Source organism: Tasmannia lanceolata, unplaced genomic scaffold (genome assembly GCF_043159265.1).
Source record: "Tasmannia lanceolata isolate RefF3 unplaced genomic scaffold, GAP_Taslan_0.1 ptg000018l, whole genome shotgun sequence".
Lineage (NCBI taxonomy): Eukaryota > Viridiplantae > Streptophyta > Magnoliopsida > Canellales > Winteraceae > Tasmannia > Tasmannia lanceolata.
Window position 1 is genome coordinate 26,204,979 of NW_027518695.1, and position 14,426 is coordinate 26,219,404.

At 37.6% G+C, this 14,426-nt stretch overlaps 2 protein-coding genes across 5 annotated transcripts in view; one reads left to right on the forward strand and one right to left on the reverse strand.

Annotated features, from left to right (window-relative positions):
- LOC143851406 (proline--tRNA ligase, cytoplasmic-like) overlaps positions 1–5,454 on the reverse strand; it is a 37,510-nt gene extending 32,056 nt beyond the window's left edge. The window contains exons 1-4 of one of the 4 annotated variants that reach the window (XM_077360824.1): positions 5,307–5,454; positions 4,398–4,463; positions 4,219–4,301; positions 1,341–1,433 (exon numbers count right to left, since the gene is read on the reverse strand). In XM_077360824.1, the coding sequence (XP_077216939.1) occupies positions 1,341–1,433; positions 4,219–4,301; positions 4,398–4,461 (240 nt within the window). In that variant the 5' untranslated portion in view covers positions 4,462–4,463; positions 5,307–5,454. Of the gene's footprint in view, positions 1–1,340; positions 1,434–4,218; positions 4,302–4,397; positions 4,469–5,302 lie in introns of all 4 variants that reach the window. The other 3 variants (XM_077360825.1, XM_077360826.1, XM_077360828.1) reach the window with 3 other exon arrangements.
- A 6,514-nt stretch (positions 5,455–11,968) lies between these two features.
- LOC143850230 (protein FAR1-RELATED SEQUENCE 5-like) lies at positions 11,969–13,784 on the forward strand. The gene is made up of 2 exons (XM_077359497.1): positions 11,969–12,070; positions 12,207–13,784. Exons 1-2 carry the CDS (start codon positions 11,969–11,971, stop codon positions 13,782–13,784), a joined length of 1,680 nt encoding a protein of 559 aa, XP_077215612.1.
- Positions 13,785–14,426: the final 642 nt, after the last annotated feature.

Sequence of the window (14,426 nt, forward strand, 5' to 3'; positions counted from 1 at the left end):
GCATGTACGCTCTAGATCTATGCCTTCGCAATTTGTACTTTGTACTTTGAAGTATACAGTTTGCATGTTATGATATGTTGCTATATTGCCTTGGTAGTTTCCAGTTGTGATCATTTGGTAATTCGTTACTTGGTACACACCAGTCCATATTCCACAATCCAAGTTTACAGTCTTCCCCAGTCCCACATATCCACACTCCACATTATGTCTGCATATTATGATAATTATTGGCGTGTGAATTGTTACAGACTTGAACAAGTATAGAAATCATTTAAATAGAATATTAGAACCATAAAACTGTCTAGAGACTTGAATTTTAATAGAATGGGAATATGAAAAGATTATAGAATTCAGCAGGTTATCAAATGGTCAATAATTTATTTGTGATAAAAAAATGAAATGGGGGCTGATAAAACTTATAAAAAAAGGGCGGTCCAGTGCACGAGGCTCCCGCCATTGCGGGGTCTGGTAGGGCTAGATGACACAGCCTTACCCCTGCTTTGCAGAGAGGCTGTTTCTGTGACTGAATCCATGACCACCAGGTCACAATGGAGCAACCTTACCATTGCGCCAAGACAACCATAAAACTTATAAAAAAAGATTTGTAATAAATGATAAAAATTGGATTTGATGTGAACAATAAGCTTATGATACTGAAAACAAAATAGCTTGCTTAGGTTGGCTCCATTTAGAACAATTTTGTTGTCTCCAATTATGGTTGTCTAGCAGTAGTTTCCCAACTATATTAGGATTAGCGTTTAGATTTTCGCTATAATACTTATCACAATTAAGCTTTAGATAAATGATTATTGGATTAAAATTAGATTCTTTTGGCAGTTCTTTAGAAGCCTTGCAGCAGGTTTTGGGTGTAAACAAAATCATCATTGAGGTGAACTATGTCCCTGGATTCTCACTAAGTTACTAAGTATTAGAGCAGCGCTGACCCAGTGGTTTGTCCATCATTGTTCAATGACTTGTGTGTCATTCTTTGTTGCTCAATGTGGATCCAACACTTTGGGTTCAGTAAACGGATGAGATTGGGAATTCCAAACTTTGTTTTTTTGAAAAGTAACATTTTATTTAAAAACTACCAAGTACAAAAGAATTCCAAACTTTCAAGGTTCAAATCTTTTCGAGAAAAATATAACAGGGCAGGGGAACTCTCTGCAGACCAATAATGAAATTGCGAAACAGTATTTACTAAGATGCTCATAAAAATAACACAAGCTCCACATAACAACATCGGGCAGAAAGTGGATGCAAAGCCACAAATATATACAGCAACCAACACTGACAAGCAGAGCAGGTGTGCATAACTAGGGAACGAATTATTTACTTACTTGCAAGATTTCCCAAATTGCCATCGTCCATGGTCGTAGGATATAACAACCGGATATATCATAGTATTCGATCATTTCACCATTGACAACAACCTGCAAAAGTTGGCACAGAGATCAAGCACACATACAAAGTTGGCACGGAGATGCGAATGCTTAGATGGATGTGCGGCCACACAAGGTTAGATCGAATTAAAAATGAAGACATCCGTAAACAGGTGGGGGTGGCACCAATTGAAGAGAAGATGAGAGAGCACCGCTTAAAAGATGGTTTGAGCATATCCAACGTAGGCCTTTGGATGCTCCGGTGAGAAGAAGTGACTCGTGCCAAGTTGATGGAGTTAAACGAGGTAGGGGCAGACCGAAAACAACTTGGGTAAAAACAGTGAGGAAAGACTTGAGGGCTAGGAACATAACAGAGAACATGACCTTGGATAGGAGAGAATGGAAGAAAATGATCCATGTAGACGAACCCAACTAGTGTCAGGATTAGACTTAGTCAATTTGAGCCGGGTAGATCCTTTCACCTTCTTCATGAAAATTTTCTAAGGGATTCATTAGCCGACCCCAAATAGTTTGGGACAAAGGCTTAGTTGAGTTGAGTTTATATGCAGGGAAATATATATAAATATATATATATATATAGTGTGCGGTCGACCGCATATAAGGTTATATGCGGTCGAGGGACCAAACACATGGGTCCCACATTTTTGTGGTGATCAAAACCATTCATTTGCAAGGCCCCATCATAGATAGGGTGTGTACAAAAAATCAGCTCCATTGGATCATCCTAACCCCTCCAAAAGTGGAGGGCAAAAATGGGCAGATTTGTGGCAAACGGTGTTTGTCCATTTTGCCCTCCACTTTTGGATGGGTTAGGATGATCCTGTGGAGCTGATTTTTTGTGCACGCCCTATCTATGTAAGGGCCTTGCAAATAAATGATTTGGATCATCCTAACAATGTAGGCCCACATGAGTTTTGGGCCCTCGACCGCACCTAAGCTTGGTGCGGTCGAGCGCTCAATCTTATTCCTCATATATATGAGAAAACGGTTCCTACTCCTCGGAGTAGATAACTTATCTACTCCGTGGGCTTCAAATACAACGGGGGCCACATTGTTTGGGTGATCCAAAGCATTCATTTGATGGGCCCTCACATAGATAGGGTGTGCCCAAAAAATCAGCTCCATAGGATCAGACCAACCCTTCGATTTGTGGAGGCAAAAATGGACTGGTATAAACCTTCTCAAATCTGTCCATTTTTTGCCTCCACAAATCGAAGGGTTGGTCTGATCTTAGGGAGCTGATTTTTTGGGCATGCCCTATCTATGTGAGGGCCCATCAAATGAATGCTTTGGATCATAGGTTGATCCAAACCGTCTATGTGATGGAACACAACATCAATACGTTGTGCCCGTAAAATCATTTCCTTAGACTGATCCTAGCCCTCCAATCTATAGAGGTTTCCATAATAAAAAAAAGCATAAAGGAGGGGGGGTAGGATTGAAATTATGTGGCTTTAATGGGTGCCTTGGTTAAAAAGCATAAAGGAGGGGGCAAGATTGAAAATATGTGGGTTGAATGGGTCCTTTGTTAAAAAAAGTCAAAAAAAGTGATGTGTAATTCTCATAGGATTTTGGGAGAAATTCAAATAATTCTCTCATTTTCTCTTCAACCCACATATTTTCAATCCTGCCCCCTCCTTTATGCTTTTTAACAAAGGCACCCATTAAAGCCACATAATTTCAATCCTACCCCCCTCTTTTATGCCTTTTTTTTTATTATGGAAACCTCTATAGATTGGAGGGCTAAGATCATGGTTTTAAATTTTGACCGAAACCTGAAATTTCGGTTCGAGATTTCAAGAAAATGGCATTAAAAAAAAATTACAAAATTTCCGTCTGAAATTTTGAAATTTCAGTCCCAAATTTCGGACCGAAATTCGGTGGGGTCCGAAATAGGTACCGAAACCGAAATTTAAAACCTTGGCTGGGATCAGCCTATGGAAATGATTTTACGGGCACAACCTATTGATGTTGTGTTCCATCACATGGACAGTGTGGATCAACCTATGATGCGGTCCGTACAGTTCTTTGTCGGCCCGTGCATTGCACGGGGTTTTTACTAGTGTGTGTGTGTATATATATATATATATATATATATATATATATAGAGGAAAAGGATTGTACGCTCGAGCGTACCAAGCTTATGGTACGCTCGAGTGCCCAATCACATGTGGGCCCACTTTGTTAGGATGATCCAAAGCATTCATTTGAAAGGCCCTTACATAGATGGGGTGTGTACCAAAAATCAGCTCCATAGAATCATCCTAACCCATCCATTTGTGGAGGTCAAAATGGACAGACACTGTGTGTCCACAAATCTGCCCATTTTTGCCCTCCACTTTTGGAGGGGTTAGGATGATTCAATGGAGCTGATTTTTGGTACACACCCTATCTATGATAGGGCCTTGCAAATGAATGCTTTGGATCACCACAAAAAATGTGGGACCCATGTGATTGGGCACTCGAGCGTACCATAAGCTTGGTACGCTCGAGTGTACAATCCTTTTCCTCATATATATATAGGGAAATGATATTTCCAATCCCACTTTCCAGCAATTCCACCCCCTCTAGCTTGTCATCTCCTAAAGTGATTGCATTTTCATCCCCTTTTGTTTGTCTTTCCCTGAAAATGAAGTTATTTTCAAGAGAAAACAAAACAAAAGGAGGTGGGAATGCTGGGAAAAGGGTGGAAACATCATTTTCCATATTTGTGACAAACAACATATACGACCTTAATTTGTACGCTTCCAATATTTATAGCAAAATAAACAGAACAAATTGATACAATAGCAATGCTCAACCATGTAACAGATACCTCAGAATACCACTCCCCAAAATTATCATCTTTCTTATTCGATAGTCCAAGACCAGTTTCTTTCTTCACCTCCTTCTTCTTAGCTGAATGAAAAAAATTAGGATTTTAATTCTCTGAAACAACTAGAGAAACAGAGTGCCAGATCATCTAACTGGAATCTTAAAAGGGATGACAATCACCAGTTTTAGAATTGGTGTCAGACTTTTTCGATGATGTGGAAGAAACAATATCATCTTTCGCCATCTCTGCACTTTACCATAGTCCAATTGACAAAGTCTTATATAATCAGAATTAACAGCATTTTGCTGGAAAAAACAATGATAACAAATAAGCCATAAAAGAGTACAACTATGTGTTGCAATTGTTACTCCGATGATGAGGAAAAGAACAATAGAACTTTATGATAAAATCATCTTCCATCGGTTAAAAAACGCAGCACATGATTAATGTAAGTAAGCCAACAATGACAGAACTATGATATACACGAAGACACAAATAGGTTCTATCTCAAATAATCTCAAACTAAAATGGCATTTGATAAAGTCAAAGAAAATACAATACACACTAATGCAACTATAATTACTTAATTAAGATTACCATAGCATGGACTAACAAGTAAAGCCCTGTTTGTTTGGGATTTTGAGAACCGATTGTGCGTCCAAAACTGATTAAGGCCCTGTCCGTTTAAGATTATGCCAACCGATTGTAAGTCCAAAACCTATTATTGGACTCAAAATGACTCAAAATTAAACATAATTGTGAGTCCAATAATAGGTTTTGAACTCAAAATCGGTGGTCCTAATCTTAAACAAACAGGGCCTAAATGTTAGCCCAATAATCAGTTTTGGACTCACAATTGCTTCAGTGAAATTGTTATCAAAACTCAAGCCTTGCAAACAAGTTACTCAATTTTTTTTTGAATATAACATGTTAATCAAATTGAACTATTTTTTTCTTAAAAAAAATCTGGAACTCAAATTAAACAAAAAGATTGAGTTGTAATCTAGGTAAAAATTACACAAAATGTTTAATGGGGTGCGCAAATTGCGAATTTCCAATACCACGAAAGGGAAGTAAATCTTACCTACTTTTCAGTAGCTTTTTCCGAGCTCTTATTGCCCTAATCCCCTTTTTCAAGGCGAGAAAACAACTAAAACCCTAGAAAGAAGCTGAGAGAGAGAGAGAGAGAGAGAGAGAGAGGCCCTAAATTGCCAATAGGAGCGATGGTATTGACAAAAAAACGTTTCTCTTGTTTTAAAAAGGAAATGATATCCGCACGGCCATATTTGGGGCGAGGGTATTGACAAAAAAACGTTTCTCTTGTTTTAAAAAGGAAATTATATCCGCACGGCCATATTTGGGTAACGTCCGTACACAAATCACTTGTACGGCGGTTACAAATTTACAATACACTCAAGCTGCTATTAAAATCGAATAAAAAAAAGGTGGGGCTCAGTGTTCTTGCGCTCCAGCTTAGATAAGCTTATATGCGGTGGGTCCACTTTTTTGGAGTGATCCAAAGCTTTCATTTGGAAGGCCCTAACATACATAGGATGTCTACAAAAAATCTAGATCATCCTTAACCCTTCAATTTGTGGAGGGAAAAAATGATAGATCTGTGGACACACAGTGTCTGTCCATTTTTCCATCCACTATTGGATGAGTTAGGATGATCCTATGGATCTGATTTTTGGTACACACCCTATCTATGGGAGGGCCTTCCAAATGGATGCTTTGGATCACCCCATAAAACGTGGGCCCACATGATTTATCAGCACTCGAACGGAGATAAGCTATCTGTGCTCAAGCTCATATACCTTTTTCCCACAAAATAAAGTGAGTAGTGACATTATCAAGAGTTTTCATATGGTGTAGGACCATACAATCCAATATTTTTCAAAAAGTAATGTACGGCTTACACCGTAGGATGATCTAAACCGTCCGTTTGATGGGTCACGATGTACATAGGTTGTGCCTAAAAAACCATTTTCATAGGATGATCCTAGACTACCGATCTACAGAGGGACTGCATATTATGGAAATCTCTAGATAGGAGGATTGTAATCATCTTATGGAAATGATTTTGGGGGCACAACCTATTTACGTCATGGTCCATCAAATGGACAGTTTAGATCATCCTATTGTACAAGCTGTCACTATACGGGCTTACACCATATAAAATCTCTATTATCAAAATATGGTAGTGCAGATATCAGTCCCACCAATGGCTAGTGAATCCCCGGTTTCGACGCTACATTTTGACATATATAGATTTGATCAAGACCATTGATCTGGTGGACTCCCAATAGACCTTGTATGGTTCGCAGTCCCTGTGATGAACTTTGCTCCTAATCCCTCTTTTTGATCGAGTGATCAGAATCATCCATTCTTGTAGGACCCACAGTATCAACAGTCTCTATCACAATACATATGTACCATGTTAGAGGGGGGTCCCAAGAGTGCCAAAAAGTAGGTAAGTGGTGGGAGAATCAAAGAGAAGGAGTGGGCATCAAACATCTTAGGTATAATAAAGCTTATAAGAAGATGCTCAGCAGATCATAAAATTAGAAAATTAAGAATCGTGGTCACGTCAGGTAAAGAAAAGAAGCTACTTTCCAAGAAACCAATTGTAAAATCCAGGCTTGTAAAATTCTTGATTTTACAATCATGGATTATAAAATCTATGTATCTAAACTGCCAGTAAAGGGGAAAAATAATACTGTTCAGTCAAATGAGTAGTGCATGAAAAGGCTAATTTGGGCCGACCTACATGACATTAACATGAACCACACTCTTCTTTGGTAGAGCCTTATTGCATACACTACGGCCCTGTTTGGATTGTAGGAATTTCTCCAGAAAAGATGGGAAAGGGAAAACTTTTCTCTAGAATTTGTTACCCTTTTCAATGTTTGATTACACTAAAAAATAACTTGAACCAGTGCAATTCAAGTTTTATTTAGAAGGGCCTTCAATTTTAAAATGATATCCCTCTGAATAAGCCATGACCATATCTTTTCCCTCTAAGTAGAGTGGAAATTAAGAAAAACTATTCCAGAGGCATATTTAGTTGCCATGAAATTTTTTTCCATGGAATTATAGTTTATCAAGTGGTGAGAGGGGGCTAGGGAAGGTACGGTAGGAGGAGAGATTAGAGACGGCATGAGTGAGGAGTATGGTTTTAAATTTCGGCCCATTTCGGTCAAAATCGTAATTGAAATTATATATACCCGAAATGATACTTTATTTCCGCTGAAATTTTGTTTTTTTATTTTGAAATTTCAACCCAAAATCTCGATTTTAATAATTAAATAATATTTTCCCAAAATTTCGGCCTAAAATTTGTCTAAATAATTTTTTTTAGTATTTCGCCAGATTTCGGCCGAAATTTCAGTTTCAGTGAGGACCAAATTTTTGTATGAAAGAAAAATTATTTTTAATATTTCGTCGGATTTCAGCCGAAATTTCAGTTTCGGTGAGGACCGAAACCGAAATTTGAAACCATGGTGAGGACTGGGGAGAGGGTGAGAAAAAAGCTGGAAAAAAAAGAAAAAGAAAAAAGCTAATAAAAATACAATTTATTTTCCCTGCTTTTTAGTCACTTCTCAAGTCTCCTTTATCTCTCACCCTCCCTGGCCCCTCACCACACTATAAACTAATATTTCATCGGAAAAAGGTTGTGTTTGCCAAACATGGCCTAAGGAAAAAAATTTACTAAAAAATGTCACTTTTTGGATGATCCAATCATATAATATATATGTAAAACGGAATCGTGGAAGCTGTCAGTGCGACACGTGACATTCCTTCTTTTTCCTTTTAATTTTTCTTTTCATCCCGTTAAAGTATTTATCACCGCGGTTTTGTTTCCCAATTTTCCTATAAAATCTCCATATACCTCCTAAAATCGTTCGCAATTGCCCCTCTCAAATTACGAAAACTTCTCCTAAGTCGATAAATCAATAAAAAATTCACATTATCACACGTTAGTAGGAGGGGATTGTTTCCTATAATATCGGGATTTGGTTCTCTCACGTTAATATGAGTTTACAATATCTGGGATAAAATTTTCCTATTATCGAGTTAATGGATTGTTTCCTACAATATTAATAAGAGAAGTTAAAGATCAACGACCTTAATCTCATATTTATTTCCACATTAGGACCCGAATATTGCCTTTTATCATTGATCATAAAATCAGTAACAAACCTTCATGGGATGGTTTCCTACAATACAATACCTCCTATAATCGGAAACTTACCCATTTATTTTATGTCTCTATCTATAATAATAGATTTCAAGTTCCAACTACAATTCTATCATAATACGGCTCCATCTCTTTTAATCCCTCTTTCCTTAAAACGTCCCTCTGAGTGAGGTAGAAAGGAAATCAACAAGAAGAAAGGTGTAAGTTCAATTCTACTTTGATAATTTTAGAGTTCAGTTTACCATGAGTATCCATGGTACCCTATTTTTAAAGTGAATTGAATCTCTCTTTATTTTCTTTTATACGATCATTATCAAATTTTGAATCAATGATATTTTATACAAGTGATTTAGGGTCATTGATATTTTGTTCTCTGAATCAATTCTACTTTTTCTTGTTGTTTTGCTAGCATCAAAACAACAAGAAAAAGGTGATTACTTGAACCCATGGGGAACCTTGGGCTAACAGTTAATATTGGGGGCTTTGAGCTATATGCGCTCTTCGGATTAGACCTTATTCAGCTAAAGAGTTAAGATATTGTCGTGCTGTTATGTGTGACTAATTTAAACTTCTAGGAAGTAAAAATATTTAATCCTATGAAAAGAGAGATTAATATGAAATGCATACATGTATCTAGCCTCTAGGATTAGGTTAATGCATAATTAGCTATGGCGCACGGTTAGCAGAAGTTGAAATAATGTATCAAGATGAGAAAATGAGAGAGAATCAACATGAGACTTCATTCCTTCCAAATGATAGAAAATGATTTTGATCTAAAATTTTATATGATAAAAGGCCCTTCAGAAATACTCTTTTTTCTTAATATGAAGGATATTTTCACACACACACACACACACACACACACACACACACACACACACATATATATATATATATATATATATATATATATATATACTAGTAAAAAATGCACGGGCCGACAAAGAACTGTACGGACCACATCATAGGTTGATCCAAACCGTCCATGTGATGGAACACAACATCAATAGGTTGTGCCCATAAAATCATTTCCATAGGCTGATCCTAGCCCTCCAATCTATAGAGGTTTCCATAATTAAAAAAGCATAAAGGAGGGGGGTAGGATTGAAATTTTGTGGCTTCAATGGGTGCCTTTGTTAAAAAGCATAAAAGGAGGGGGTAGGATTGAAAATATGTGGGTTGAATGGGTGCCTTTGTTAAAAAAAAGTCAAAAAAAGTGATGTGTAATTCTCATAGAATTTTGAGAGAAATTCAAATAATTCTCTCATTTTCTCTTCTGCTAGATAGTATATATATAGGGCCCCATATAGGGGAAAGTGATGGTGAGCGGTCGCTCATATAAGCTATATGCGCACTCGCATAATAACCGTTGATTAGAAACGATCGTAGCCATTCTCTCAAAAATCCAGAAACAAAAGGGTAAAACCCATTCGACGTTCTCTCATGTGCGATCATTCTCACCCAAAACCAGAGGGCATCTCCGACGATCGGAGAAATCTCCCGCCTCTCTCCGCACGGTGCCATCGACGTTCTCCCTCTCTTTCTCGACAGATGCTATCCCCGCACAGTGCCATCTCCTTAGACGCGCCCAAAATCCGTCCTCCCCTTCCTTCTCGACGGTGAAATCCGCCATCTCCGCACGGTGTGGGCTCCTCCAACGAAGCAGGCGTCGTTCTCCTCCCCAGGTAAGTTCTATATTTCATTTTTTTTCTTTTTTTCCCTCTTCTAGGGGTGTCATTTAGGTTTTTTTTGTTTCTAGGTTTTTAACTGTTCCTTTTTAATTTTTTTTTCTAGGGCAACAAAAACGGTGATTTTAGAAGAAGGGATTTTCTCTTCTTCCTTTTTATTCCTTTATTTTCCCTTCTTCCTTATTTTCTCTTCTTCCTTTTTTATTCATCCACATCCCAAAATCCCTTCTTCTAAATACCCCTTCAGCTTCGACGACTCTGGTTCTCACCATATTCTGAATTCGGAAGCCCTTTTAGGCTTTTGGCGTTGTATCCTCTAAACTAATTACATAGATTTGGTAAATCCCAGCCAAAATTACATAAACCCTATTAAAAACAAAAAAAAAAACACAAGAGAAAATAAAGGAAGCCCTATAAAGGAGTTGCCCTATAAAGGAGTATTTAGAAGAAGAGAATAAAAAATTCTCTTGTGTTTTTGGGATGTGGATGAATAAAAAAGGAGTATTTAGAAGAATGGATTTTAATGCATTATCTTTCGTTGTGTATAAATGAATTATGGATGGATGGTCAGGTTTATAATGTTTGGATTTGATATTGGGTTTGAGTTTCAGTGTGATTCAGATGGGTACTTGATATGGGTCTCACGTGCATAGGCCCAGTTATGGGCTGGGCCGAGTCTTGTAGTCTTCGAGTCTGTTAAGGTCTCTCTCTGAGATGAATGGGTTTTTCTTTTTTGTTTCTAGGTTTTTTTTTTTTGTTTCAGATCTTTGTTTTTATCTTATGCAAAGTGTTATTCTTATGTAAAAAAATTGGGTGTTTTGTTTCTTATTATATTCTGCTTTTATTTGAAGGATTTTTCTTATTAAATTTCTAACTACATATTTTGATGAGATTTGATGGTGGTTGCAAATTTACTTCATCTGCAGGACATTTTGTTCGGGGACATTCCAAACTTTAGGCAGATACTAAGTGCATTTGAGTTGCTACCAGTCTTAGAGGATAGTGCATAAGTTGCTACCACTGTTAGAGGACAATACATTTGTTAAGGTCTGTCAATTGAATTTTATCCAATTCCCAATTCTTTCAGACAACTGGTTCTGCTATGGATGGATGAATTGATGGCTTTATATTTTCTCTAGCAGGAGCTGAAAGGCTTCTTTGTAAACAGGCCTTTGTTATCTGGTGGTGAAATCTGCCATCTCCGCACGGTGTGGTCTCCTCCAACGAACCAGGCATCGTTCTCCTCCCCAGGTAAGTTCTATATTTCATTTTTTTCTTTTTTTCCCTCTTGTAGGGGTTTCATTTAGGTTTTTTTTGTTTGTAGGTTTTTAACTGTTCCTTTTTTTTTCTAGGGCAAATACGGTGATGGATTTTTGAGATTTTCTAGTTATTTTCCCCCTCTCTCTGAGATGAATGGTGTCGAATTTTTTGTCTGGTTTTGCTGTTTTGTTTTTGTTTTTTTTCTTGAGGAGAACGTGAATGTCGTGATTTTAATTAATTTTACAGTTATTATTTTTTTTCTTCAATGATCTGAAATGGGCTGAAACTATGCCATCTCATCCTCGGTTTTTCGCTGTTTTTTCCTTCAAGTAGTTGAAGTTTCAATCTCTGCCATTTATTTTTTCCCTCTTCTAGGGGTTTCAGTTAGGTTTGTTTTTGTTTCTAGGTTTTTAACTGTTAGGGTTTTTCTGCTGTTCCTGTTGGTTATTTGGTGATTTGGATAGACCAAGCATTTCTATAGATTTGTGCTTATGTTTATGCTTCGTTTATTATTATGTAATTGACATTGATTTGGCTTACATGTTTTTTGTTTTATTTGATTGTCTTGAAGTGAAGGGATTGAAGAAGTGCACTCAAGTTAATGGATGATAGAGACTGTATAGATTTTGGTTTATCAATTGATGATATTGACGCTAATAGACTGATTATGGTTGGCGATATGTTAGGAAATGATGAAAGTGAGGTGGGATATATATATCTGTTGATGAGGAGGTAGACCCAAATGAGGAGGGAGACCCAAATGAGGAGGGCGGTGTAGAATTTGTTGATATTGATGATGGTGGTGAGGGAATCTGGGTAAGAAACCCTTTTTGGATCAGATATTTGATAGTGAAAATGATGCATACGAGTTTTATAATATATATGGGTTGGCCACCGGTTTTGGAGTACGGAAATCATCAACTTATAAGTCGAAGATAACACAGAAAGTGATATTTAAGAGATTTGTTTATGATAGAGCAGGGTTCAAAAGCAGTAAAGCTAAAAATTTGGTGGTTGATAGAGTTGTCAAGCCACGTCGGACTGTCAGGGAGGGTTGTAAAATGAAAATGGATATCTCATTAATTGATGGGAAGTGGAAAGTTAAAGCTTTTGAAGATGTACATTGTCATGAGCTTACTTCTCCACTGAAACGACAAATGCATTATTCGCATAACAAATTTATCAAGACTCAGGTAGTTAAGAATTTGATGGACGACCTGAGTACAGCCTCAATCCATCCTGCTAATATTGCGAAGGCCATTAATGTTTCATATAAAGGATCAGGTAGTTCTATAACGACAAATCAGGTGGTTTGCCATTTGAGAAAACAGAGGGTGAATAATATGGGGCATGAAGGCGTTTTGGTAGCACAGAAATTCCAAGCGAAACAATCAGAGGACTCAAACTTTTTTTTCAAAATGGAGTTGGATATTAATGGTAACTTGCGATCAATGTTTTGGGCCGATTCACGAGCTAGAGATGCATATCTAACTTTTAGTGATGTCATTGTGTTTGATGTAAAGTATAGGACGAACAGGTTTAGAATGCCTTTTGCACCATTTACTGGAGTAAATCACCACAGGCAGAGCACCTTATTTGGATGTGCGCTAATAGCAGACGAAACAGAAGAGACATTTACATGGCTATTTGAGCAGTGGTTGGACTGCATGTTCGGGAGAGCTCCTGGTTGTATCATCACAGATATGGATGGGGCGATGCGAAATGCTATCAGAACCGTCTTTCCAAATACGCGTCACAGATTTTGCTCTTGGCACATCAGTAAGCATTTACTTGAGCATGTTCCATTAATGCGAGATCCCACTAGTGAATTTCCCAAGGATTACAAGAAATGGTTTTACACGAGACAAAAAGAAGACTGTGAGGTAGCATGGGAAAATTTGATTCAGAAATATCATATTGAGGAAAACGGTTGGTTAGCAAAAATGTGGGATGTACGGACCCACTGGGTGCCAGCATATTTCAGGGACACATTCACTGCTGGCATGACATCCAGTGCGCGCAGTGAAAGCATCAATTCTTTCTTTGATGGATATGTAAATCAGAACACAAGCTTAAAAGAATTCGTAGAGCAATATGATATGGCACTTATTGAACACCGTAAAGTGGAGTCCCAGGAAGATTTCAAGTCTAAAACAACGAAGCCTGTACTTGTTTCAAGGAGCAAATTGGAAGAAGAAGCTAGTAAGTCTTATACGAAGACAGTGTTTGACATATTTCAGGCAGAATTTAAGGATAGTATTGACTGTTATCATGAGAAGGTGGAAAAGAGTGGCAGCGTGGCAGTATACAAAGTTGGATTAAGTATTGATGAGAAGTGGAAATGGTGCAAAGTTGTGTACGATGAATCTGAAGGGGTAAAGGCAACATGTGAGTGCGCGATGTTCGAGACGAAATGAATTTTATGCAAACACATACTCCGCATTATGTCCAAGAAGCAATTGATGAGCATTCCCCAACATATATCTTAAATAGATGGACAACTGGGGTTAGATATCGTGTGGATAGTGGAGTGTTTATGAGAGAGTTGGATAATAATGATGTATCTCCACTTCACAGATGGTGCCTAATAACAAAGTTTCAAACACTTCTAGATAGGTTTAAAGATAATAACACTCTTTTCAAGAAGGTGAATAAAACCCTTGATGCTTGGTTGTTGGACTCTGAGAAGGAGATGAGAGACAAGGAAGTTGATTTGGCAAACAGTGGGAGCGAAGTAGTAACCAACTTTGTTAGCCAAGGAGTTGAGATTTCTATTCGCGACCCTCAACCTGTAAGAACCAAGGACCGTCCAAAGGTTGCTACCTGGTTCAAATCCCCGATAGAAAAGTCCCAATCCCAACCAAAACAGATACGAAGGTGTAAGAAATGTGGAGAAATTGGCCATTACATGACAAAATGTGGACAAGAAAATAAAAAGAAACAGAAGGTTTGGATTTCTTATGTCAACCTCTTCAATTTCTTATTCTTACTAATTGTCTTTATGAATGTTGTAATTTTTCCATTTTTCTTGCTTCGAAATAGATGACTTTAAGGGATGA